This window comes from Carassius gibelio, chromosome B1 (assembly GCF_023724105.1).
Source record: "Carassius gibelio isolate Cgi1373 ecotype wild population from Czech Republic chromosome B1, carGib1.2-hapl.c, whole genome shotgun sequence".
Taxonomy (NCBI): Eukaryota; Metazoa; Chordata; class Actinopteri; order Cypriniformes; family Cyprinidae; genus Carassius; species Carassius gibelio.
The window spans coordinates 19,044,169-19,066,810 of NC_068396.1; the positions used below are offsets into that span (position 1 = coordinate 19,044,169).

Genomic DNA, 22,642 nt, shown 5'->3' on the forward strand with positions numbered 1-22,642 from the left:
AAAGTCTCTTTACTGTTGTGTTGCTTTGCTAGTGTTAAAGGCTCCTCCTAGAGATGGAACAGAGTGTGATTTAAATAAAAAGTGATAGGACATACTATATAAATCATAACCTGGTGTCTACTGCCATGGTTGATTTTTACTGCATTTGGCAGGTTAGCACGTGTATCTGTACTTAATTATTGTAGTTTATCCAAAGTAGCCAACATTTGGTTAGATTACAGATAGCTTGGGAATAAATGCTGGGTATTTTGGCAACTGGCTTGACCAAACCAACCATCCTGAGATGCATCCTGGGATGATTTTCAAACAGTATTGGTGGAGTGACCATGTTTACAGGTCACTTGTTATCCCATTCAATTTATCAATTTCAAAGACAGTTATTAAACAGATATTTATTTATTTTAATAAGATATTAAGATATATGTGTAAATATAGCTGTATTCAATATTCAATGTACTGGAATGAACCAAAATTTCCTTTCCTATGAATCTTCCTCTTCAGCTGGTGATACGTGTACATATGTCAGATGAGAGCTCAAAGACCATGATGGTGGATGAGAGGCAGACGGTCAGGCAGGTGCTGGACAGTCTGCTGGATAAATCTCACTGCGGTTACAGTCCGGACTGGGCCCTGGTTGAGACCATACCTGAGCTACAGATGGGTGAGGGCAAATGCACACGCTTAGATAACCTGGGAACCTGAGGGACAATAAGATTATGATTTTATACCTTATCATTCTCACTGACTCTTTCAATCGTTTTCCTCAGAGAGAATTTTTGAAGACCATGAGAACCTTGTGGAGAACTTGCTCAACTGGACCAGAGACAGTCAAAACAAACTCATGTTCATTGAACGGATTGAAAAGTATGCACTTTTCAAAAATCCACAGGTGAAGCTCTTTTTTTTCAAAATCTTTTTAATCATAGATACAAACATTATTAAGTCATGACTTAATTGGAATAGCCAAATTAGAAACATTTGGAGACTTTTTAAACCCCAGAGTACACTGCTGTTTAAAAGGTTGGGATCAGTATGTTTTTTTTTTTTGGTTGGGGGGGGGGTACTTTTATTCAGGAAACTTCAAAAAGTTACGGCATTTGATCTAAAGTGACAGTAAAGAATAAAATAAAGAATAAAATCTGTTTCAAATGTTGTTCTTTTGAACTATCTATTCTTCCAAAAGTCCCAAATGTGGTGTTTTTTCCACAGAAATTTGCATCACAACTGTTTTTCATTTCAATCAATATTAAGACATTTTAGCTTAAACAGAAAAACAGCATATTATAATGATTTCTGAATGGTCATGTGACACTGAAGACTAAAGTTGTGGCTGCTGAAATTCAGCTTTTCATTTTCAATAATGTATTGCAGTAATATTTCACAAAATTACTGTTTTTACTGTATATTTGATCAAATAAATGCAACCCTAGCATTCTTGTGCATATGTAAACACTCTGGTCTAAATATAGGTTTAAAATAAAAATAATGAGCTATGAATCTTTTTATGGTTTATGTGGTCAGCCTGATTCACTTCTTTCATGTTGTGTATGTTTTTAAGAACTATTTACTTGGGAGGAAGGAGACCTCTGAGATGGCAGACAGAAACAAGGAGGCATTGCTGGAGGTAAATTACATGTTATAATACAAATTATAGATTGATATCATATTAAACCAACTATCTCAGTCAGAAAACCTCAAACACCTTTTATAAAGGCCTAAACTAACTAGCCTCACCTCTTAGTTCCTGTCAATTAGTTAATGTGACCAAAGCCTTCATCAATGTGAATTTTAAAGTGTTGATTGTGATGTCCGACAGAGTTTACAGCTGTCTATATCTGTCGAGATAAAATTTCAGAATGCTCAACTGTATAATGATGTATTTTGTATCTGTATGTCTTGAAGGAATGTTTTTGTGGAAGCTCAGTGTCTGTTCCTGAAATTGAGGGAGTGTTGTGGTTGAAGGAGGATGGCAAAAAGTCTTGGAAGAAGCGCTACTTTCTGCTGAGGGCATCTGGCATCTATTTTGTGCCGAAGGGCAAAGCCAAGGTCAGTGATATTGTTTGTTTATTTGTGTTTTATCATGTGATTTGGTGTTTTGTTCCCATTAAATGGACACAGAACTTAATAAACTCGAGTGGAATTTCCTGTTTATGGATTTACTGAGGATACTCTACACAAACCATATGCTGTTTGTCATCCACTTACAATAAATCATGGGGCTTTAATTCCCAGAGAGAGCCCTGTGCCTTATTTTCTTGTACAATATTCATGTTCTTACTCAGTCACAAGCATACATATGAACAGTTGTTTCATGTTAGCATTAAATTCTCTGACATTTAAGGATATGGGCTTGTCTGTCCGTTATATGCTTTTCCACAGACTCACTGATATCCTCTTGTGGTTGATCTTGGGTATTTGCTTCTGCTTGGTACCAGTATATAGTATTATTTTTCTAATGTTTGCCTTTATCATCTCAAATTCAATCACTGTAAGGTATAAAGAAAAAAACTATCCAAATTTGACAGACAGTAATAAATAGGAATACAAATTTAATATGTTTAATTTGATCTCTGTAGGCTTCAAGGGATTTGGTGTGCTTCCTGCAGTTGGACCATGTTAATGTTTATTATGGTCAGGACTACCGGAGCAAGTACAAGGCCCCCACTGACTATTGCCTGGCCCTCAAGGTTTGTGTGATATGTTGGCTTTTTGTACTTTAGCCAGTGTCAATGATGTGCACTGTTGACTATTACCTTTTATTAAACTGGTTCATACACTACCTTTCAAATATTTGGGGCCTTTTAATACTTTAATTAAAAAAGGATGCATTAAATTGATAAAATATGAAATTTTTTGACATTTATAATGTTACAAATTTTTATTATCATTTTTCTTTGTTTAAAGGATGTTTAAAAAGAATGCTCTTTTAAATCTTTCTATTCATCAAAGAGTCCAGGAAAAATGCAACTGCTGTAGACGTATTAAGAAAAAAACACCTTTCACCATCGATAACAATAAGACATGTTTCTCATATGGAGACTGGAATAATGGCATCTGAACAATTAAGCTTTGCTTGACAGTGGAAGTAATCAAATCAGGTTTTTTTTTTTTTTTTTTAGAAAACAAGCAGCAATTTCTAAAAGGGACATGTTTCTTTTTTAAGAACAGAATAAGAATAGGGAGTGTTAGAATTAGAGGATAATATAAAGATGGAAGAGGTTTATTTTTAGCTGATTCTTGAAGATGGCTCAGCTGGAGGACTCAGGGACTCAGCTGCTTGGATTGAGTTGGGCAGGTTATATCACCAGGTGGGAACGATTAATTTAAAAGTCCATGAAAGATATTTTTTTTTTACCTCTTTGGGGTGGCACAATAAAGCACTGTTCACTTGCAGAATGCAAGCTTCTAGAGAGCACATAAGCCTGAAGTAATGAATTTAGGTAAAGGGGTGCAGAGCCAGTGGTGGTTTTGTAAGCAAACATTAATGTCTTGAATCTTATACAAGCAGCTATCTGTAGCCAGTGCAAATTGATAAGCAGAGGTGTGGCGATAGTCTATCTGGCTTATTAAAAATTAATCTTGCTGTTGGGTTCTGGATTAATTGTAAATGTTTGATAGAACTGGCTGTAATACCTGCCAAGAAAGCATTGCAGTTGTCCAGCCTGGACAAAACAAGAGCTTTAACAAGGAGTTGTGAAGCATGTTCCAAAAGAAATGGCCAGACCTTTTTGATGTTGAGTAAAGCAACTCTGTAGGACCAGGCAGTTTTTTTGTGGTCTGAGAATGTCAGCTGATCATCATCACAACTCCCAAGTTTTCTGGCTGTTTCTGAAGGATTTATGGTTGATGTGCCTAACTGGATGGTGAAATTGTAATAAAACAATGGGTTTGATGGTACCACAAGCAGTTATGTCTTGGTAAGGTTGTGTTGAAGGTGATGATCCTTCATCCAGCAAGAAATGCCTGATAGACAAGCTGATATGCAAGCAGCTATCGTCGGATCATCAGGATGGAATGAGAGGTAGAGTTGAGTGTCATCAGCATAGCAGTGATGTGAAAAGCCATGTTTCTGAATGTCAGAACCTAGTGATGCTATGTAGATAGTGAAGAGAAGTGGTCCAAGAACTGAGCCCTGAGGCACCCCAGTAGTTACAGTGTTAGTAGTACAGTGTTCCTGTAGCTTAGTTGGTAGAGCATTGCCTATCAAGCGCAAGGTTGGGGGTTCGATTCCCCGGGAACATATGATAGGTAGAAATTGATAGCCTGAATGCACTGTAAGTCGCTTTGGATAAAAGCGTCTGCTTTTTAATTTAGTTAGATGTTGCGACTTGGACACCTCACCTCTCCAAAATACCTTAAAGGACCTATCTGACAGGAAAGACTCAAACCACTGGAGTGTGGTTCCTGAGATGCCCTTTGCCAGCAGACAGGTCCAGTAAGATAAGTATTGAATCCGCTCTTACCAGTCTTAGGGGTTTCAACAACTGACAGCAAGGCAGTCTGGGTTGAATGTCCACTTCTGAAACCAGACTGGTTGTTGTCAAGGAGGTTGTGCTGTGTGAGAAAGGAAGAAGGGAAACCGGTCTTTAGTTCTCTAAAAGAGATGAGTTAAGGGTGGGTTTCTTACGTAGTGGGGTTATACAATCCTGTCTAAATGCTGAAGGAAAAACACCAGTGTGAAGGGATGCGTTAATGATGTGACTGAGTGCAGGTATAACTGCAGGAGTAATGGCTTGAAGGAGATGAGATGAAATAGGATCAAGTGGCCAAGTAGTAGGAGGAGTAGAAAGGATGAGTTTGAAGACTTCTGCCTTCAAATATCCAATAATAAAATCAACAATAGAAAAAATTTTTAAAAAGTTGAATTTCTTGGATATCATTGGAAATATATTGATTCCTGTGTATTTTTACAAATATAAATAGGCTACATCTGTGAGTTTTTTTTTTAAGCTAAATGTAAAAACAGGTTGGGTGACAGGTGTATGGACAACTCGCATGTGATTGTATAACAGATGGATTGCATTATGCACATTGACTATGTCACTGCCCTCTAGTGGTTCATTAGTATTATCAATCAAAAAAATAAATGATCAAACCATTGTTGTCTTCAATGTCTTGGTAATATTGTTGATTGTGCCCACAGCACCCTCAGATACAGAAGAAGTCACAGTATATCAAATACCTGTGCTGTGATGATGTCAGAACTCTGCACCAGTGGGTTAATGGCATTCGTATTGCTAAGGTAATCCCATAGCTTCCCATAGTCTGTCATGTTTTCTGTTCAGTTAATGAACCCTGTGGCCTCAGAACATGTTCTTCTGAAACTAACTAACATGCCACATTATTTATATAACAAATGCTCTTCTGTATTTAATAAGAAATTTATAACCAGAGGTCACGTTGGAAATTACTTAATCTTCAACCGCTGGGTTTATATCACTTCTTCACTGAATGTGTTTTAATCACAGTATGGGAAGCAGTTGTATGTCAACTACCAGGAAGCCATGAAGCGCACAGAAGCTGCCTATGACTGGTCTTCTCTCTCCAGTACCAGCATCAAGTCAGGAATAAGCTCAGTCAGTGTACCTGGTGAGTAACTTGAACCATTCAAATATCATAGGCATTGGTAGTTATGGAGCATTTTTTTGTGACTTGTTACTGTATATGTATGGGTTGATAACTGATGTTTGTACTTATATGTTTGTGCTTAAAGAATCACAGTCAAACCACTCTAGCCAAGCAGACAGTGGTATGTCAGATGGTACTTCGTCCTCCCATGCCCGTTCCCAGAGTGTAGTCAGTTCTATCTTCTCTGAGGCCTGGAAAAGAGGGACGCAAATCGAAGAGAGTACAAAGGTGAGCCATCCTCTTGTCTCTGGAAAGATATTTCTCTTTATATGGGCACTTGATAAAACACCACAGAGTAAAGGCCTTTTCACACTGAGCTTGAAAATTTGGCGTGAATGTTCGCCATGATGACGCTTTTAAAATATACAGTAGATCCTGTGGAGCGATTCACACCAGGCACGATCATTCGTGGTGCAAAAAAGCAAGGATTTTTTTCCATCCTGTGTGTCAGATTTTTTCCCCTGTCGCTCCGTGACGAAATGAGCCGTCTGATAAGATCATGGGCCCGGAGCAGCTACTGTTGCCCAAAAGGGTGAGAGTGCTGTTTTGTAAACCAATGTAAATAAACACTGAAATATTCAGAGAGAAGAGGATATTGAGTTCTTGTAATCATTTGGTTTCTGAGAACAGAATTATTCTCACATGTCCTTTTATACAGAATATAATTTCTATTAATTCTCCACTGAATTCTAATTCTCTGTTTTCTTCCACGTGTGAGAGTGTTATTAGTCAGAGCATGTTCACTCGAGATCATGGGATAATGTAAAATTATGTTTATGATAAATTATGAGCAAGTGCCGTGTTCAGTCCATTAGAAAACATTACAAAGAGTGCATGTCTGGCTATTACAGAATAAGAATACAGTTTAGATCTGTCAGAAGTTATTACAAGCATTCGATGATGGTTTAAAGTAGGTTTTAAGCAAACAACATAAATAATCTCATACATTTTTAAATGTAGCTTGATGCTAATTGTACCTTTATTTATATTTTAGGATGTATTCTTATTAGGATTATAAATTGTATGTGTTTCTGGTGTAGAACCAAACCTTATCTTAATTTAATGCTGTATATTGAGCAGCAGATCATATATGTGACCCTGGACCACAAAACCAGTCATAAGGGGTACATTTTTCGAAATTGAGATTTTTGGTTTTGTGGTCAAGTGGAGGAAAAATGTATTGCTGGTCGGCACCACCTAGCATGCAGGTGTGAATTAGCAGAAGCTCAATCATTTCGTGCTCTGTGTGAAAGCACTGTTCGTTGGCAGTTCGCCTCGCTTTTTCATAACGCGCTCACTGTGAAACTGTCTTAGGATGAAGCACACTAAAAACCTAAATAAAAAAATAAATTAAGAAATAACATATTCTTATTTATTGTTGTTTTTTATGTTTGTTTAGGCAAGGCCAGAATCAATGCGTTCTACCCATTCAAGCCATAGCAGCCATTCTTCTCATCATGTGCCTCAACAGCAGCATCCACACCCAGTGCCACAGCCACATCCAATTCCACAGTCACGTGGAAGTGTCACCCAGGCACTGACACAGGCACCAATACAGACACCGATACAGGCACCGGCACAAATACCACCCCAGGCAACTCCACCCCCACCACCTCCTCCACCACCACCACCTCCTCCACCCCCACCTCCTCCTATTTCCAGTATCCCCTACCATGCCACACCTACCATGTTTGCCAAATACAGCACTATCACTCGGCTGCAGAATGCCTCTCAGGCCACAAGTCACCACAAGCCTCAGCCTCAAGTCCAGCAGCAAGTCCCACCGGCCTCCAAACAACAATCAAACAATATTCCACCAGGGGCTAACATACCACCCCCTCCTCCTCCACCGCCACCTGCCCCAGTGCCTCCACCTGGATCAGCCATGGCTGTTTTGAAGCTTGGTCCTCCAGCCCCAGCAACAGCTCCTCAGACCTCCCCTCCTCCTCCCCCCTCACCTCCAACTCCACCACCTCCTCCCATAATGCCCATGCAGTCACAGTATCTACCGCCTCCACCTCCCATAATGCCAATGCAGTCTCAGCCTCTACCGACTCCACCTCCCATAATGGCAATGCATTCACAGCCTTTACCACCTCCTCCACCCATAATGCCCATGCAGTCACAGCCTTTACCACCTCCTCCTCCAATAATGGCAAAGCATTCACAGCCTTTACAACCTTCTCCACCCATAATGCCGGTGCAGTCACAGCCTTTACCATTTCCTCCTCCTCCTATAATGCCCGTGCAGTCACTGCCTTTACCACCTCCTCCACCCATAGTGTCAATCCAGTCACAACCTCTGCCACCTCCTCCACCCCCTCTTCAGGGTAATGGCCTTCCCCCTCCTCCACCACACTCGACAGTACAGTCACCTTTCATAACCAATGGACTCAAGAAGGTCCTTGCCCATAAATTTCCCAATGTCCCCCAGGATATAATACCCCTAGCCAATCAGATCCATTCTCCTCCTCCCCCTCCACCACCGCCACCACCCCCATCATCAGCACCTACACTCCCTCGCCAACAGCATATTGCTACAGCTCCAAATCCACCACCACCTCCACCAGCCCCCATGCAGGTGCCAATTCAACCTGCCGTTTTGCCCAAAACTTTCACTGGTGGATTTCCACCCCAGACTGCACCAAAACCTTCGTATGGCATTCTTCCAGTATCCCCAGTACCTCCAGCACCTCAAGCTCCAGCACCACCTCCCCCACCCCCACCTCCTCCTCCACCTCCAGCACCATTGAAGAACCAACCCCCACCTACACTTCCCAAGCAGCACAGCATCTCCAAGACACTACCCTTCTCCAACCAAACCTCCTCAGTGCCATCTCTGGTTAAGCAGCTTGCTAGCCAGTTTCCTGTTGCATCTCCTGCAATGACCAATCAAACTGAGTCTCAAAGTCACAAAGCTCCCCAGTCCCTACCTGCAGTGAAGGCTAAACCAAAATGGCAGCCTGTAGGTCAAGGCCAGCAGCAACAGAGGTCACCTGAATTTCCACCACCTCCTCCAGAGAATACCCTTGCCTTTCCTTCACCACCACCTCCGCCACCACCACCTCCACCTCCTCCTCCGGGTACTACTCCTCCTCCTCCTCCACCTCCTCCCCCTCCGGGTACTACCCCTCCTCCTCCTCCACCTCCTCCCCCTCCGGGTACTACCCCTCCTCCACCTCCTCCTCCTCCGGGTACTACCCCTCCTCCACCTCCTCCTCCTCCGGGTACTACCCCTCCTCCTCCTCCGCCTCCTCCTCCTCCGGGTACTACCCCTCCTCCTCCTCCACCTCCTCCTCCTCCTCCGGGTACTACCCCTCCTCCTCCTCCACCTCCTCCTCCTCCAATGTCAGGCTCCCTTATAAGGAAGTCCCCTTCTAACTCATCTGCAGGTGTCAAGAAACCTCCATCGACAACTCAGTGCAACTCCAGTGCGAAGTACAATGCCTCGGTGGAGTACCAGGAGTCCCGCATGAACTTGGTGAGCAAGTTTAACCCTAGTCCATCATTGGCATCAAGCTCCAGTAGCTCACCCTCCAAAGAGCTTTCCACAGGTCCTCGGGCACCCCCCAAACCAGGAAAGCTCAATCTGGCAAATCTTCCTTTGGCTTTGCAGAACAAATTTAATCAAAACCGCCAACCCACTGCAACCTTTCCATCCCCTCCACCCCCAGAAAATGACATCTTTCCCCCTCCCCCACTGGAGTCTGACCTCCCTCCACCACCTCCCCTTCCAGGTGATCCAAATGGTTTGTCTCCGAAAGTGGCTGTGGTCAATCCTCAGCCCCAGCCTCCTTGGGGCAAGAGTTCCCTGAAAAAGACACAACCTCCAGCGTCAATTCGCTATAACAACACTATTAGAGAGACTCCACCACTCTCACCACCTTGCATACAAGGGGGCCCTATTCCCCCTTCTTCTCCCAAAGGCACCACGCAGCCAAACTTCATGGAGGACCTTCACAAGACACTGAAACGTAAGTCCTCGCGAGTCTCTGGAGACAAAGTGGACCCTGTGGCCACAATGGATGACATGGCTTTGCCACCACCTCCACCTGAGCTTCTGAATGATCAACAGAGACACAGTGGTAGTGGCTTCATGTCCGGGAATATCTCAGGCTATGCAACACTACGGCGAGGGCCTCCTCCTGCTCCACCCAAGCGGGACCACAGCACCAAACTCACAAACTGAGAAAACTGCAACTTTTCCTGGACACTCTTGCTTGCTATTTACATGTTTTTCTCATAGAAGCCATCATTTTGTTGGTATGCTCAGCTTTTTCTGTACAAAACCGCTCAAGAAGTTTCAGCTTTACTGTGACTTTGTGACAGTGCATCAGTTCCAGTTCCAGACAACTGAGTGATTCCACTTCAACACCTTGGTACTGCATGGAAGACAAAACTACATTAAACTGTTAATCTTACTGATTTTTTGGGAAGATAAACTTTTTCAACTTTGAGATTGGGTGGGATTTTGATTTTATTTTATTTTTTTATATTATCGATTATTTAATAATCTTGTAAGAGATTTTGTTATTTCAGACTGAAGTTTTTAAATGGTTGGATGGTTGTTGTTTGAGGAGTTTTAGATGGGTAGGTTGAATTAGACTGTGTTTGGCTGGTATATTAGTTTGGCAAATCTTTGGCCATTTATGTGGCAGATCAAGTGCTCAATGGATGCATCTAGAATGGATCTTGATCACTATTGCTCTTTGTGCATTTTAGTTGTATTTGTCAGAACTGTAACATGAAGGACTTGTTGTTCAGGGAGTTGCCCCAATGTCTATTTCTGTGAGACTGTGGAATGTTTGCTTCTTTATTTGTATTTTTTATTTTCATTAGACCTGTTAAAATTGTAGATATTCTCATTTGCTGCAGTATTTGTCAGCTTTGTCTAGGTAAAACAATTGACTGCCTTGCTGTTCCTTGTTGGTCCTTACTTCCTCTAGTGAACATTCAAGCTGACATTTACAAATTATTCGCTTATGAAGAGATGGACTTTTAAGTCATGTGACTGAATGACACAATCATTATTCACATAGATTTATCCTATATCCTGTATTATAACCTATATTATTGGCTCACAAATACGGCCATGCCTTAAGATTCTAGAACATGTGTATCAAACAACTGATCAAAATATCCTCATCTTGTAAAAAGAGGCCATTAGGAAGTTCAATTTCCCTGTAGGTTTTACTTGTTGAAGGATTCTGGCTCATTTTCTCCATTCAGACATGACGTGCAACTTCAGAATCTTACAGTGAACACCTATACTTGGCATATGTACAAAACAATTATGCATATTAACGCATGTCCACATTTCATTTTTGAAGAATTTGTTTATTGAATGTATTTACAATATCATGAAACTTTTCAGGTTGTTGAGAAGTGACTAACTGAAGTTAATATTAAATTATTAAAGTATCCGGTCATGATCCATCAAAGGTCAGTGAACATCATGCTCTGCGTATCCCTCTGCAAAATGTGTAATTTTAACTGAAATTATACATGTTGATATCATCCATGTTTCTGTTTTTTATTGGGTTTCTCGTGGAGGTTATTGCCAGCAGGCATTCATATCTCATACAGTGAATAATCTTGTTTCATGTTTCAGTAGAGGCTGCCGTTATTGGCCCTTAGTACAGTAGTCTTTTCATTTAGCTTTGTTTGTAGCACCTTAATTTTTGTATGAAGATTCTTCATGTGATTTCATCCCGCAGGTCAGTGAAATGGCAGGTGATTGTCAAAATTGTCTCCACGAACATGATGGGTTTCAGTGTTGTCATGATGACCCGCACGTACTGGTGGAGCCATAATAATGCTTGGTGCTGAAGTTGAAGGTGTGCGGTCTACAAATATGTCAAAAGCATTATTAACATTGTGATCACAATATTAATATGCCAAATATGCAAGTGTGAATAAGACACATTTATTTACCTCTAGTCCCAAAATGATTTGAATCGTAGAATAATCCTAACCCCCCCTGTTGGCGGAAAGAAGTTATCAGCAATTAATTCATTGTTTAGTCATGTATTTCTAAATTACAACGAATTTACTTAAAATGTACATATTTAATATATTTAACTAATAACTTGACATAGTTTTTATTGAAATGATATTTACTGATGTAAACATGCACGTCATTCTAGCCCTTCTTGCTTGTTACAATTTGGTGCGTATCTACTCATGGTAAAGTTTAAATGCTCCTGGTGGAATACATTTTTCTTTATTTTGACACTCACCTCCTCACTGGACTCAGAGCTCGAGCTGTCGGCCTTTGTGCATCTGAGAGAGATGATACGATTGACGTCCTGACTCACTCTGGCTCTGATATAGCACCCTGCCTCCGACTAAACCCCAAGGGTATGGAAAAGAATTAAAAAAAAACACTCAATAACAATAACAATAATCAGTATTAATTATTACTAACCATAATGCAAGTTTCTACAAAGGATTGTTCATTTGCACATTTTATAATATGTGACCCCGGACCACAAAACTAGTCATAAGTAGCACAATATGTAACAATAGCCAACAATACACGGTATGGTTCAAAATGATCTATTTTTCAATTATGGCAAAACAAACAAACAAAAAAAAAAAGATTACGATAAGAAAAAAATAAAATAAGTAAAGCTCATGTTCCATGAAGATATTTTGAAAGTTACACTGAAAAGAAGATTGGTGTAGAAACCATTCTTACTCAGAAATTAGGGGTGTAACGGTTCACAAAATTCACTGTTCGGTTCGGTTCGATACACTGATGTCACGGTTCGGTTCGGTACGGTTCGGTAGTACGAGGTGGAATACAAAGATTTAATAAGAAAGATGCGCATTAAAATCTTGTTCAATTGCTGATAATCTATAATAGCACTTGATTATTATTGTGCAATAAACCTGGCATTGTGACTGACTCTGGAGTAATTTTTTCCTCTTTTGTAAGTTATTTTGGATAAAAGATTCTTATGCATAACCTGTTTAATAATATATAATAATGATACAAATAAAAATAAAGTTATTTTTTATAATTTTAATTTGTAGGCTAAATAAATGAGTACAAGACAGTAAAAATGTTTGTCATAAAATAATTTGTGAATTGCTTTATTTTTAAATAACCTTTGACAGTTTTGGAAATGCTTGTGTACAATTCTTTCTTAACATGAAGACTTATTTTTGTGATTTTATTATACTAAGCTCCACCCACCTCACCCCACCTGCCGGAGTTAGATGCATGTTTCACTGTTAAGTGTAAAATGCGTGTCAGTTTTCAAATCCGAGGGAACGGATTGCGAAAGCGTGCGCACGGATTATGAATTCGTGGGTACGGATTCAAAAACCGAGGGTACGGTTTACACAATCTGAGCGCACGCATTGGGAATTCGTGGGCACGGTTTGTTAATCCGTGGGTACGATTTGTTAAACCGAGTGAACAGTTTATTAATTCATGAGGATGGTTTATAAACTGAGGGGACGGATTGCAAAACCGTCGCCACGGATTGATTTTTTTTCTCTCCTACAGGTGACTCGCGGGGCTCCGTGGTACCGAGCCTTCAGCGCGTACTGAGTGAGCGAGCGCCTGACTGAGTAGCCTAACATAAACATATAAGTGTGTTTTTTTTTTTCTTCGGGGGTGTCAGGGGCGTTGCCTGTTACGTCGTTTGGGTTATTGGGCTACCTTGTTGAACGCATAACATTATATTTCACACACCTTTTTTATTTTCCAAATTTAATTAATTAGTCCAACGAACCGTTCGGTACATAATGCGTACCGCGTACCGAACCGAAAGCCTCGTACCGAACGGTTCAATACGAATACGCGTATCGTTACACCCCTATCAGAAATACAATAAATTTTCACTTTTAATGCTCTATTTAAAATTTAAAGTAGCAAGTCTGATATAGTATTATGTTATAAACATACTCCAATAATTGTAAATATTTTTTGTTACAGTGTTTGGAGAACTGTGCAAGTTTTTTTTTTTTTTTTTTTTTTTTTTTTTTTAAGTGACCTAATATAAAAAAAAGTCCAAGTTATTGAGCAAAAAATTAAAACCGCTATTTAATGTTTATTAAGGGTGCATTTATATGACCAAAATTAGTAAAACATTAATATATAAATATATTGAAAACTGGGAAATACAGTCTTTACCAAGGCCTATAAAATAAAAATATGAGTATATAAATAATAAATATCTATAGTTGTTGTTTCATACACTGATTATCTAATGTTTGTAGACAATGTCGACAATATTACATTAATAATAATTAATAATTAATTGTCGACAACGTACATGACATATTTATACCGAAAATTAAAACCCCTCACAGTAGTTTATACGATTTCTGTGAATATTCACATATTGTATCCTTTTCTTCCAAAATTCAGCTTAAGCAATTGAAAAGGTGTTAATTCAATTATCAGTGGTGCACAGATCTGGTACAGTTAGTGTGATCTATCAGCAAACCCAGATCATGTCCATACACATATGATATGAATACCTTGAGATAACTTACCACAAAAAACCCTTTGCGGTACATGCAGCCCTGGGGATCGACCTCAGAACTCTTCTGACACTCCGTCTCCCTGATGCCAAACCTCAGATGCAGATCAAATGTGTTTGCTCCCAGAGGAACAATCTTAAGGTGAATAAAGGCAAATGCTCAGTGGTCAATATTTGTGGCTGTTGCTTTTTTAAACTATTCATTTGTTATTTTTGTCTACTGGTCTTTAATTAATGACTGGATCCTCATTAGTCACCAGCTATGCCAGATGTAGAAATAAAAGAGTTGTTGTAAGAGTGTGTACTGACCCTCTTTACGGATGCCTTGGACACTCTGTAGAGGTAATTCCTGGCAGTGCGTGCATTAATCTGAGTGAGCGCCATCTGCAGAGCATCATCTGCTTTTGAGCTGAGCTCGAACAGAGGGAAGCCTAAGGTTGCATGTCAGAGGTCATGTTTATTATTCCTGATTTACAACTATATCCACACAAAAAAAAGACTAAAAATCTTAAATGAGATTAAATGTCAACATGTTAGACTACTGACATTTATTTTTGCAAAATATGAAAGCTGCATGTTTCCATTGTTAGTATTGTCAACATATTTATTCCTATGCCTTACAGTCTCTGCTTAATAATCAACATCAAGATGGCACTCACCTAAACCTCCTAAAACCTGCAGGAGCAGAAAGAGAAAAACACAGCACCTCATTTTCATTTCAATCTCACTGGACACTCTTACTACCAAACAGTCCTGTTTTTAACTGTGATGGCTCTTATAATTCTCCTCCTCTTTTCCGTGTACAAGGTGCGGTTTGATTTGGCGTCTCTCTCCAGTTCGTGCACATCTGGGTAAAGAAGAACTTTGTCATGCAAACCCAGTGCTTGTTTTACCCAGAATATGGTCTGATAATCTGATTCCAAAAAAACGACTGTGCAAAATTACTACATACCATTTTGGATGTGCTGCACTTGATAATAATAATAAAAAGCAACTCATAATATAGAAATAAGCTAATGTAGTATAAATTTCAATTTCATTATAATTTGACCCTTATGACCCCCTTTTTTGTTAAGTTTATAATCATTCAAATGTTTGGGGTCGGTAAAGTTACTAGAGCCAATTTCTCAGTACTTGGATCAATTTTCAAATCTCTTAACACAGTAAACACAATAGTATCTGTGGATAAACTGATTAAGTGCTACAGTAAACAGCTGCTAATTCATTCATAGTACCCCACTATGTACATGTATGAACATCATATAACTGCCATATAAGGCAACACATATAACTAACTGGAAAATGCTATAAAATAGTTTAATAACATGCATCTGTGTGTGTGTGTGTGTGATTTAAAATGATTTTTAGAGAAGTGTCTGCAGGAATGATGCATCTGTTACATTTATTTGTAAACATTTTCTTTCATGTTTTTTCTGCATCTGGAAAAGTGAAATTATAAATGATTGCAAAGTAACTTTTGCAACACAATATGTCGTCGCCCTGCCAATTTGTAGGTCAAAGGGGAGCTGAACAGAGGAAGAAATCAATATATATTCTTGACTGTGAAATCAGTGACTGATGAAGTTAACAGGTATCTATTCTGTCATAAGCCAATATGAAATCTGCTTTCTTAACCATTAGTTTCTTAGAATCTCCTATTACCACCCGATGCAGAGCAGTGTTCAGCGAAAGCTTGACAAGTTCCTATGATTGTAATCAGGAATTGTTACAGCTATTTTTCACTTCTTGCTTCTGTGAATATTTCTCAAGGTTGGTTCATTTATGTATAGTCTGTTAAACATATTTGAACTATTACACAGTTACACCATGTCCTATTTACAGAGGTGTTGCCACACTTTTTGGAGTGTTACAATGGAATTTGTTATTAAATTTCCTATCATATGCTTTTCATATAATATCAAACAGTACAAAAATTATGAAGCAGCAAAAATGTATAAGGCAGAATTATTGTTTTTAATAACATTAATCCATGTTATCAAAAATAGCCTTGTTCCTTGAAGCATTCAATAAAAAATATATATAAAAAAAATAAACTATTTAAATGTGAAAAAAACATACTTTGCTAGTAAATTTCATAAATGATTTCAAAGCAGCAAATTGAATGAAACATGACATTTTTTTTCTGAAATAGTATTCTTTATTGTAAAATGTAGTCCAATATTCTTTTTAAATTACATCTTAATATTCTGAAATATTATTCAATTAAAAATTTGTTTATATTTTTATATATTAAATCATTCCTGTGATGCAAAGTGGAATTTTCAACAATGTATTAAATTAACAATAATTTACAATACTATGATTTTACTGTATTTTTGATTAAATAAATGCATCCTTGGTAAGCAGAATAGATTTAATTAAAATGTGTATTAGTATTATAAATCATATGTATTATTGTTAGAAAGTACAGATGTACAGTACACTGTAATACACTATATTAGTGAAGGTTAACCATTTTAGGAAACAATTGCCTCAAAGTTTAAAACTAATATACTATGACGAGCCCACACACACACAAAAATAATAATAATAATGTTAATATTAATTATTGTAAATCGGTATACGTTGTGTAAGTTGTGTAACTCGATGAAACTGCATATAACTATTTGCATAAAATCTAAGAAAACAGAGACCTCCCCCATTAATCCTATGCAAAAATACAACACAATTTCAACATTAACTCTCCTTAACAGTCTGAAGAAAAGCATACTGAGAAAACAAAATATGCTGTAACTCATTCAGTTTTGCTTATTACCAGAAATTGAGTTCACATATCTCTTTTTTTATTATTTTATTTACAATGAACTTTCAGCAGTATTTGAGAAATATTTACTTATTTCATTAAGTAAATCTAATTGTCAGGTTTTGTAATAAGTTGAAGAAAAATTCTGTTACTAGCTGTTTAAATACCCTCAAACCTCTCCGTTCCCTCCTCTTTTCCCAGATACTATGTGCTGTTTAATTTGGCCTCTCTCTCACTTTCCTATCTAGTCTAGACAAACACTGCTTCCCGTACTCAGAATCTGTGCTCCTGGGACAGCTTTTCCAGATAAAAGCAGTTCTTATGTAAAACCAATTCTGTTACCAGAGGTTGGTTAATCGTGTACAATTTTTGGCCAGCAGTATGTGACAAAAATTATTACTGAGCAAAGCTTTCCAATGTAGAAACAACTACGCATGTAATAATTACATGGAAATATTGCTACTTAAAATGATGTGGTTATAGTGAATTCAGTCTATTTTCCAGAAGAAAAACAGGACAAACATTTTGTTTATATTTCCAGACCACCACTCATATATAATTTATTTTAAACAAAAAAGGAACATAAAGCACTAGTATGATTTGAATCTTCCAAGAGAAACCGATCTTTTTAGTTGTTGATACATTAATCTTGTTGTGTAAACCTCTAAAACCTTTTACAATAAAACAAAACAAAGCTATTACATCATATATAATGTACATATAACAGATATGAAGAAAAGAACTTCATGTTTACATTTCAATTAAACAAAATCTACTACTTTTTTGTTCACTCGCAGCAATCTGTCATTCAATCTGTCGTTAAGTTAAAGCAAAAGGTGGCATTTCACCAGAACTAGCATTTCCCATGATGCTTTTCCCTTTCCTTAGTGATGTTACTTAAAGAGCAAATGGTCACAAAACGGACAGGTGTGAAGTGCTCACTTCTGCTCTAGACAAGGAATGATTTGGAGTCAGCATCATCAGAAGACTGAACTACATGTAGCTGCTTCACTACAGTCAGTCCCCAGGACCGCCTCCAAACGCTCACAGTCTTAGTGTTGACATTAGAGGCTCCACGGCTGAAAGAAATGAGCCTTCAAACTCCTGGTCTGAGAAGCGGGTGACGGACAGACGTGCCCGGCGGCGGATCTCTAATCGAGCTGCAGGAGTCATGGAAAGGATTCGCTCCATGGCATCTGCATAACTGTCTTCATCGTCTGCCAGGAAGCCAGTTGGACCGTTATCATAGGGAACCACGATGTCCAACTTCGGACCACCGGATTTGTGAGCCAGAATGATTGTTCCTGCAGCCATACACTCCACTACACCTGTGAACATGTGGGAGAAGATGAGAATATCTCAGTGGAACCGTCATAGAAATATCAGGGTTATTAGTTAACAAAACTAAAACCCTAAACAAACATTATTGTTACCCGAAATAATTATATAAATATATAATTTTATATAAATATATATAAAACATTGCCATGTTGTTGACAATTGGCTAATATATAGTTTCATATACATTTATGTCAAAAACGACATAACTAAAGCTAAAATGAAAGATTAACAGAACATTTAAAATTAAATTAAATCAAAATAATAAGGAAGAACAAAATGTAATATCAGTTACTAAAATATATTACTATTAGCTAAATATTATAGGTAATTGCCAAGGCAACATTTCTTATTTTTAGTTTAGCTTAACTGTCACCCTGTCCCAAATACGGGACGCCTACGTCCCTTTAAGGGGTTAAAGGACTAAAATAAAAAAAATAAAAAAGTAGACTAAAATTAATAAATACAAATAAATAAAAAATATACAGGCATTTAAAGAAATATATATATATATATATATATATATATATATATATATATATATATATAAATTAAATGAAATAAAAATATAAAACAAATTTAATTAAAAATATTACAAAAAACTAAAATGTTTTTTTTTTTTTTTTTGTAATCTGTATAATGTTATGAGATTCTGCTGAGAGCATGATATTTCTTACCAATACCGAAATGTTCATTCCACATTGTGTGCAACCCGATGGTGGCGTCTGTTAAATCTTTCTTCAGTTCTTCAAATGGGATATTGAGTTTAAACTCCACCTTATCCACCACACCCAGATCCAGACACAATCCCTTCAGCATCTGTACCCTCTCCTCATCCTCCTGGTTACGACATCCACCAATCAACACCAGCTTCACGGTCTCTCGCCCGCCAGGCTCCACCCCCTTCCTGTCCAGCAGTTTTCTAAAAGCTTTGATCTGCAGCCGATGGTCTTTTTCAGGCCGGAACTGACCCACGGACACCACAGAGTGACACTTTTTTCTCTCCTTCTCTTCATCCTCATCTCCAATAGGGATGTCCAGGAAGGCCTGAACGTCGCATGGTGGAAAGACCACACTGGTGCGGTTAGGAGCGCGCCACAGAGCCAGAATGTGTCCTAGAGTCCAGGTGGAATTGACCATGACTACGTCACTACAGGAGCCGGCCAGACCATAAAGCAGCGCAAAGACACAGTAGTAAATCACTTTGATGGCACTCAGTACAGGGTTACTGGAGATGTAATCTGCATTATTGAACCTAGAATGAAGATATAAGAATGTATAGATGTAATTATATATGTTAGATTTCTATAGGCCAATCATACTGTATATACACCACCGTTCAAAAGCTTGGAGTCAGTACGAGTTTTGTGTTTTTGTAAGAAGTCACCAAGGCTGCATTTATTTCTTCAATAATACAGTAAAATTATGGAAATATCATTATTTATTAACTTAAAAGCACTGTACTGATATTTGAAAATATCCTGTGATGCAAAGCTGGCATTACTCCAGTCTTTAGTGTCACACGATCCTTCAGAAATCATTCTAAAATGCTTTTTTGCGGTTTAAGAAAAAAATCATGGCACTATAAATGCTGAACACAACTGTGCTGCATCACATTTTGGGGAAAAATTAGAATTTTCTTTTAGGAGTCTTTGATGAGAAGAAAGTTCAAAAGAACATTTATTTGAAATACAAATCTTTTGTAAACATGATCCACCTTATTCTTTCATGTGGAAGTAAGCCTATGAGCGAGACCTCTGGTTCATTAGTTACTAAAGGGAAATATCCAGAAGAATTACAGTAAACGGTAAAACTGTTTGCACTACAAACCAGTGTGTTCCTAATTTAGATTTTTAAATACATTAAAATAATATGGTAAGGCACATCAATTTGCAATTTCAAACAGTAAAACGGTTTGGTACAGTTAAAAATAGCTGGAAGCGAATGAGACCGGAAGAAAGAAAACCTATCAAATGTACAAATGGCCACACCCATTTTTACGGGAAAATTTTTTTGGATGAATATCTTTACTTTTGCTTTTATAATATAAGGAATCAGAAGGAATTTTTTTTGTGTGTATGACAGATAACGGACGTTGAAAGAAAACTTTATTACGTTTGAAAAATGTATATTTTTCTTACAAAAACACATGGATTCACTATAGGAGGCCTTTATTCCCCCCTCCCCCCTGTAATCTAATTTAATAACAATAATGTGACTTTCCTTACTAACCGTGGGTTTCTTTCTCGAACCACTGACAGCATATCAGTGCTGATGGTTGGGTAGTGCACATAGCTTCCCACAGGACAGCCACCCAGATAACGGAACACAGGCAGAGTGAAGGCATAGCCCATCGAGTCAATGTAGAGATCTGGAACAAACTCAGTCAAGGCCTCCCACCCCAGGAAGATGGAGCCCACGCTCTGCCCCAGAAGGGTGAAGTGTGGGTAAAGTCTGGCCTCCACCAGGAGACGATGTTTCAGGAACACAAACTTAACGGCTCGAGGGAGTCTGATGTTGAAGCGCCGCCGCGCTCCATCTAAAATCTCTTCTGCTGTCACGCCCTGATCACCCGTGTAAACCACGAAGGAAACATCTTGGTACCTGTGTAAATACAGTGGATTAAACAGGGTTTGGATCCAGAATTTTTGTTATGTTCATTCTTTTGTTAAGTTCATGCTGAAGCCCAGCCCTGCTGATTTCAGCATTCAAGAGTTCAGTTAAACAGAGAAATTAATACATTTATATAAAGGTCAGTGATATGCCATGCTCACGTTGCTGTCCGAGGCAAATTAAAATTATAAAACTAGCTTAAGAAATATGCACATAAAAACTTTAAGATAGTATAAAATTATTTACATTTCGTATCACTGTTTATTATATGTTTAATTCAGATATTTTTTTTGCATGCTTTCACTTCCTATTTGTCACTGACCCATAAATGTCTGGCCAAATAAATGGCACACTCTTAAGAGCTGAAGTATCTGACCTGTTTTGAAGAGCCCGTAAAGCACACCACAGCACTCTCTCTCCTCCTCCTCCTGCATTGCAGTACGGGTGGAAGAAGGCCACGGCGGGACGGCCATCCTGAGCTCTCCTGCTCTTCCTCTTCATCTGCAGCCAGCTTCTCACTCCCATGATGAAGAGGAAGAGGATGGCTGTCAGGACAAGACTCAGATAGAGACATGGCAACAGTAGTGACCATAGTAACCTAGGGAAGGCAAAAACCACATACAATAATACATCTTTCTAATTAATGTCATTTCACTTCATATATATATATATATATATATATATATATATATATATATATATATATGAATCTGTACGGGACGAACGAATGATACATGTGAATAGCTTGTTTCTTTTAACATGAACAGAGATTATATTGGCTCCAATTTCACTTGGAAATTTCTGAGGTATTCAAAATATAAATGTTTAAAAAAATGTAAATAAATAGATTCCTCCATTCATTCATCAAAACGGTAAATGAACTGAGCAAGTAATTTTATTAAACAATCGTCCAGTAGCAACAACAGTTAGGTGAATTCACTTATCAGTCACTGGCCTTAAATTCTACACAATCGATAAATAATTTACAACTTTTACCTGATTAAATCGCACAGACAGAAAGACAAGTGCTCGTGCGCTGACATCTTCCTCAAAGACGACAACACAACACGTCCATAGACAGTAAAAGAAATGGACACAGCGACCCCATTGGAACTCAATTGAGACAAATGAAGCCCAGTTTTAGCGTTTTTTAGCACTTCCGTTTCTGACGCGCAGACTCAAACGAAGCTTGACGACGTCAGCAACCTGTCTGACAGATGTAAATCTTCGAGTAGCTGTGTGTGCAAACTGCCATCGTTAATCTTGCAGAGACGGCGAGCTTGAGCGGGGAGTTCTTTGTCGTGAGTGAGCAGGAGTAAGTATTCTGATTAATTATTTTGTATAGTATTTTAAAATGTAACGCCAGTACGCCATATTAAGTTAATTGCCTGCGAGCTTCTCCTCCTGTCTGTACGGTAATGCGACAGAGAGCCGAGTGGTTATGACGCAATCGTTAGCCTATTTTTTACAAAAACTGTTTATACGGGGCCATAATGTAACATAGAAGGTAATGGAGCCCTTTATACATTGTCGTGTATCTTTAGAAATAAATAATGGACAAACAGAGTCTTTAAACGCCTCAGATGTAAAGTTATTCGCTGTCAAAGTGACGCCAAAATGAATGGGAGTCAATGGGAATGCTAACGCAAGTGAAGTTCTGCTAAAAGATGGCAGCCCCCACCCGACTTCAACTTCCGGTCGAGTTCCTTGCCCCTTGAACACGTCTGACATCTCTCGTCACAATCCGGAAGCGCTTAACACTGGCCGGATGTTGATTTTTACTTCTTCTGGCGATTTAATG

General features: G+C 38.5%; 3 protein-coding genes across 9 annotated transcripts in view; 1 reads left to right on the plus strand and 2 right to left on the minus strand.

Annotated features, from left to right (window-relative positions):
- Positions 1-11,145, plus strand: part of raph1b (Ras association (RalGDS/AF-6) and pleckstrin homology domains 1b) — a 53,506-nt gene extending 42,361 nt beyond the window's left edge. For 6 of the 7 annotated variants that reach the window (XM_052545296.1, XM_052545295.1, XM_052545299.1 and 3 more), the window contains 9 exons: positions 502-661; positions 768-889; positions 1,559-1,624; positions 1,903-2,046; positions 2,577-2,687; positions 5,144-5,242; positions 5,469-5,589; positions 5,714-5,856; positions 7,028-11,145. In XM_052545296.1, the coding sequence (XP_052401256.1) occupies positions 502-661; positions 768-889; positions 1,559-1,624; positions 1,903-2,046; positions 2,577-2,687; positions 5,144-5,242; positions 5,469-5,589; positions 5,714-5,856; positions 7,028-9,817 (3,756 nt within the window). In that variant the 3' untranslated portion in view covers positions 9,818-11,145. The remainder of the gene's footprint in view (positions 1-501; positions 662-767; positions 890-1,558; positions 1,625-1,902; positions 2,047-2,576; positions 2,688-5,143; positions 5,243-5,468; positions 5,590-5,713; positions 5,857-7,027) is intronic. The other variant, XM_052545298.1, reaches the window with a different exon arrangement.
- On the minus strand, positions 10,945-14,944 carry spp2 (secreted phosphoprotein 2). The gene is made up of 6 exons (XM_052545303.1): positions 14,786-14,944; positions 14,436-14,557; positions 14,140-14,262; positions 11,868-11,975; positions 11,563-11,608; positions 10,945-11,474 (listed from the first exon to the last, which is right to left on the minus strand). The coding sequence occupies exons 1-6, from the start codon at positions 14,841-14,843 to the stop codon at positions 11,347-11,349; spliced, it is 585 nt and encodes a 194-aa protein (XP_052401263.1). The 5' UTR covers positions 14,844-14,944; the 3' UTR covers positions 10,945-11,346.
- A 2,469-nt stretch (positions 14,945-17,413) lies between these two features.
- alg11 (ALG11 alpha-1,2-mannosyltransferase) lies at positions 17,414-22,605 on the minus strand. The gene is made up of 6 exons (XM_052547052.1): positions 22,559-22,605; positions 21,838-21,905; positions 21,218-21,439; positions 20,461-20,832; positions 18,906-19,483; positions 17,414-18,218 (listed from the first exon to the last, which is right to left on the minus strand). The coding sequence occupies exons 2-6, from the start codon at positions 21,882-21,884 to the stop codon at positions 17,935-17,937; spliced, it is 1,503 nt and encodes a 500-aa protein (XP_052403012.1). The 5' UTR covers positions 21,885-21,905; positions 22,559-22,605; the 3' UTR covers positions 17,414-17,934.
- Positions 22,606-22,642: the final 37 nt, after the last annotated feature.

What these genes read in the sequence shown, in the direction of transcription:
- spp2 (XM_052545303.1), bottom strand. Translation starts at nt 14,843, where the DNA reads ATGAAAATGAGGTGCTGTGTTTTTCTCTTTCTGCTCCTGCAGGTTTTA. An exon ending in GCAGGTTTTAGGAGGTTTAG is followed by an intron (nt 14,558 to 14,785) that starts GTGAGTGCCATC and finishes ATGCAACCTTAG; the next exon opens with GCTTCCCTCTGTTCGAGCTC. An exon ending in ACCGCAAAGGGTTTTTTGTG is followed by an intron (nt 11,976 to 14,139) that starts GTAAGTTATCTC and finishes CTTGGGGTTTAG; the next exon opens with TCGGAGGCAGGGTGCTATAT.
- alg11 (XM_052547052.1), bottom strand. Translation starts at nt 21,884, where the DNA reads ATGTCAGCGCACGAGCACTTGTCTTTCTGTCTGTGCGATTTAATCAG. An exon ending in TTACGGGCTCTTCAAAACAG is followed by an intron (nt 20,833 to 21,217) that starts GTCAGATACTTC and finishes GTATTTACACAG; the next exon opens with GTACCAAGATGTTTCCTTCG. An exon ending in GAATGAACATTTCGGTATTG is followed by an intron (nt 18,219 to 18,905) that starts GTAAGAAATATC and finishes ACATGTTCACAG; the next exon opens with GTGTAGTGGAGTGTATGGCT.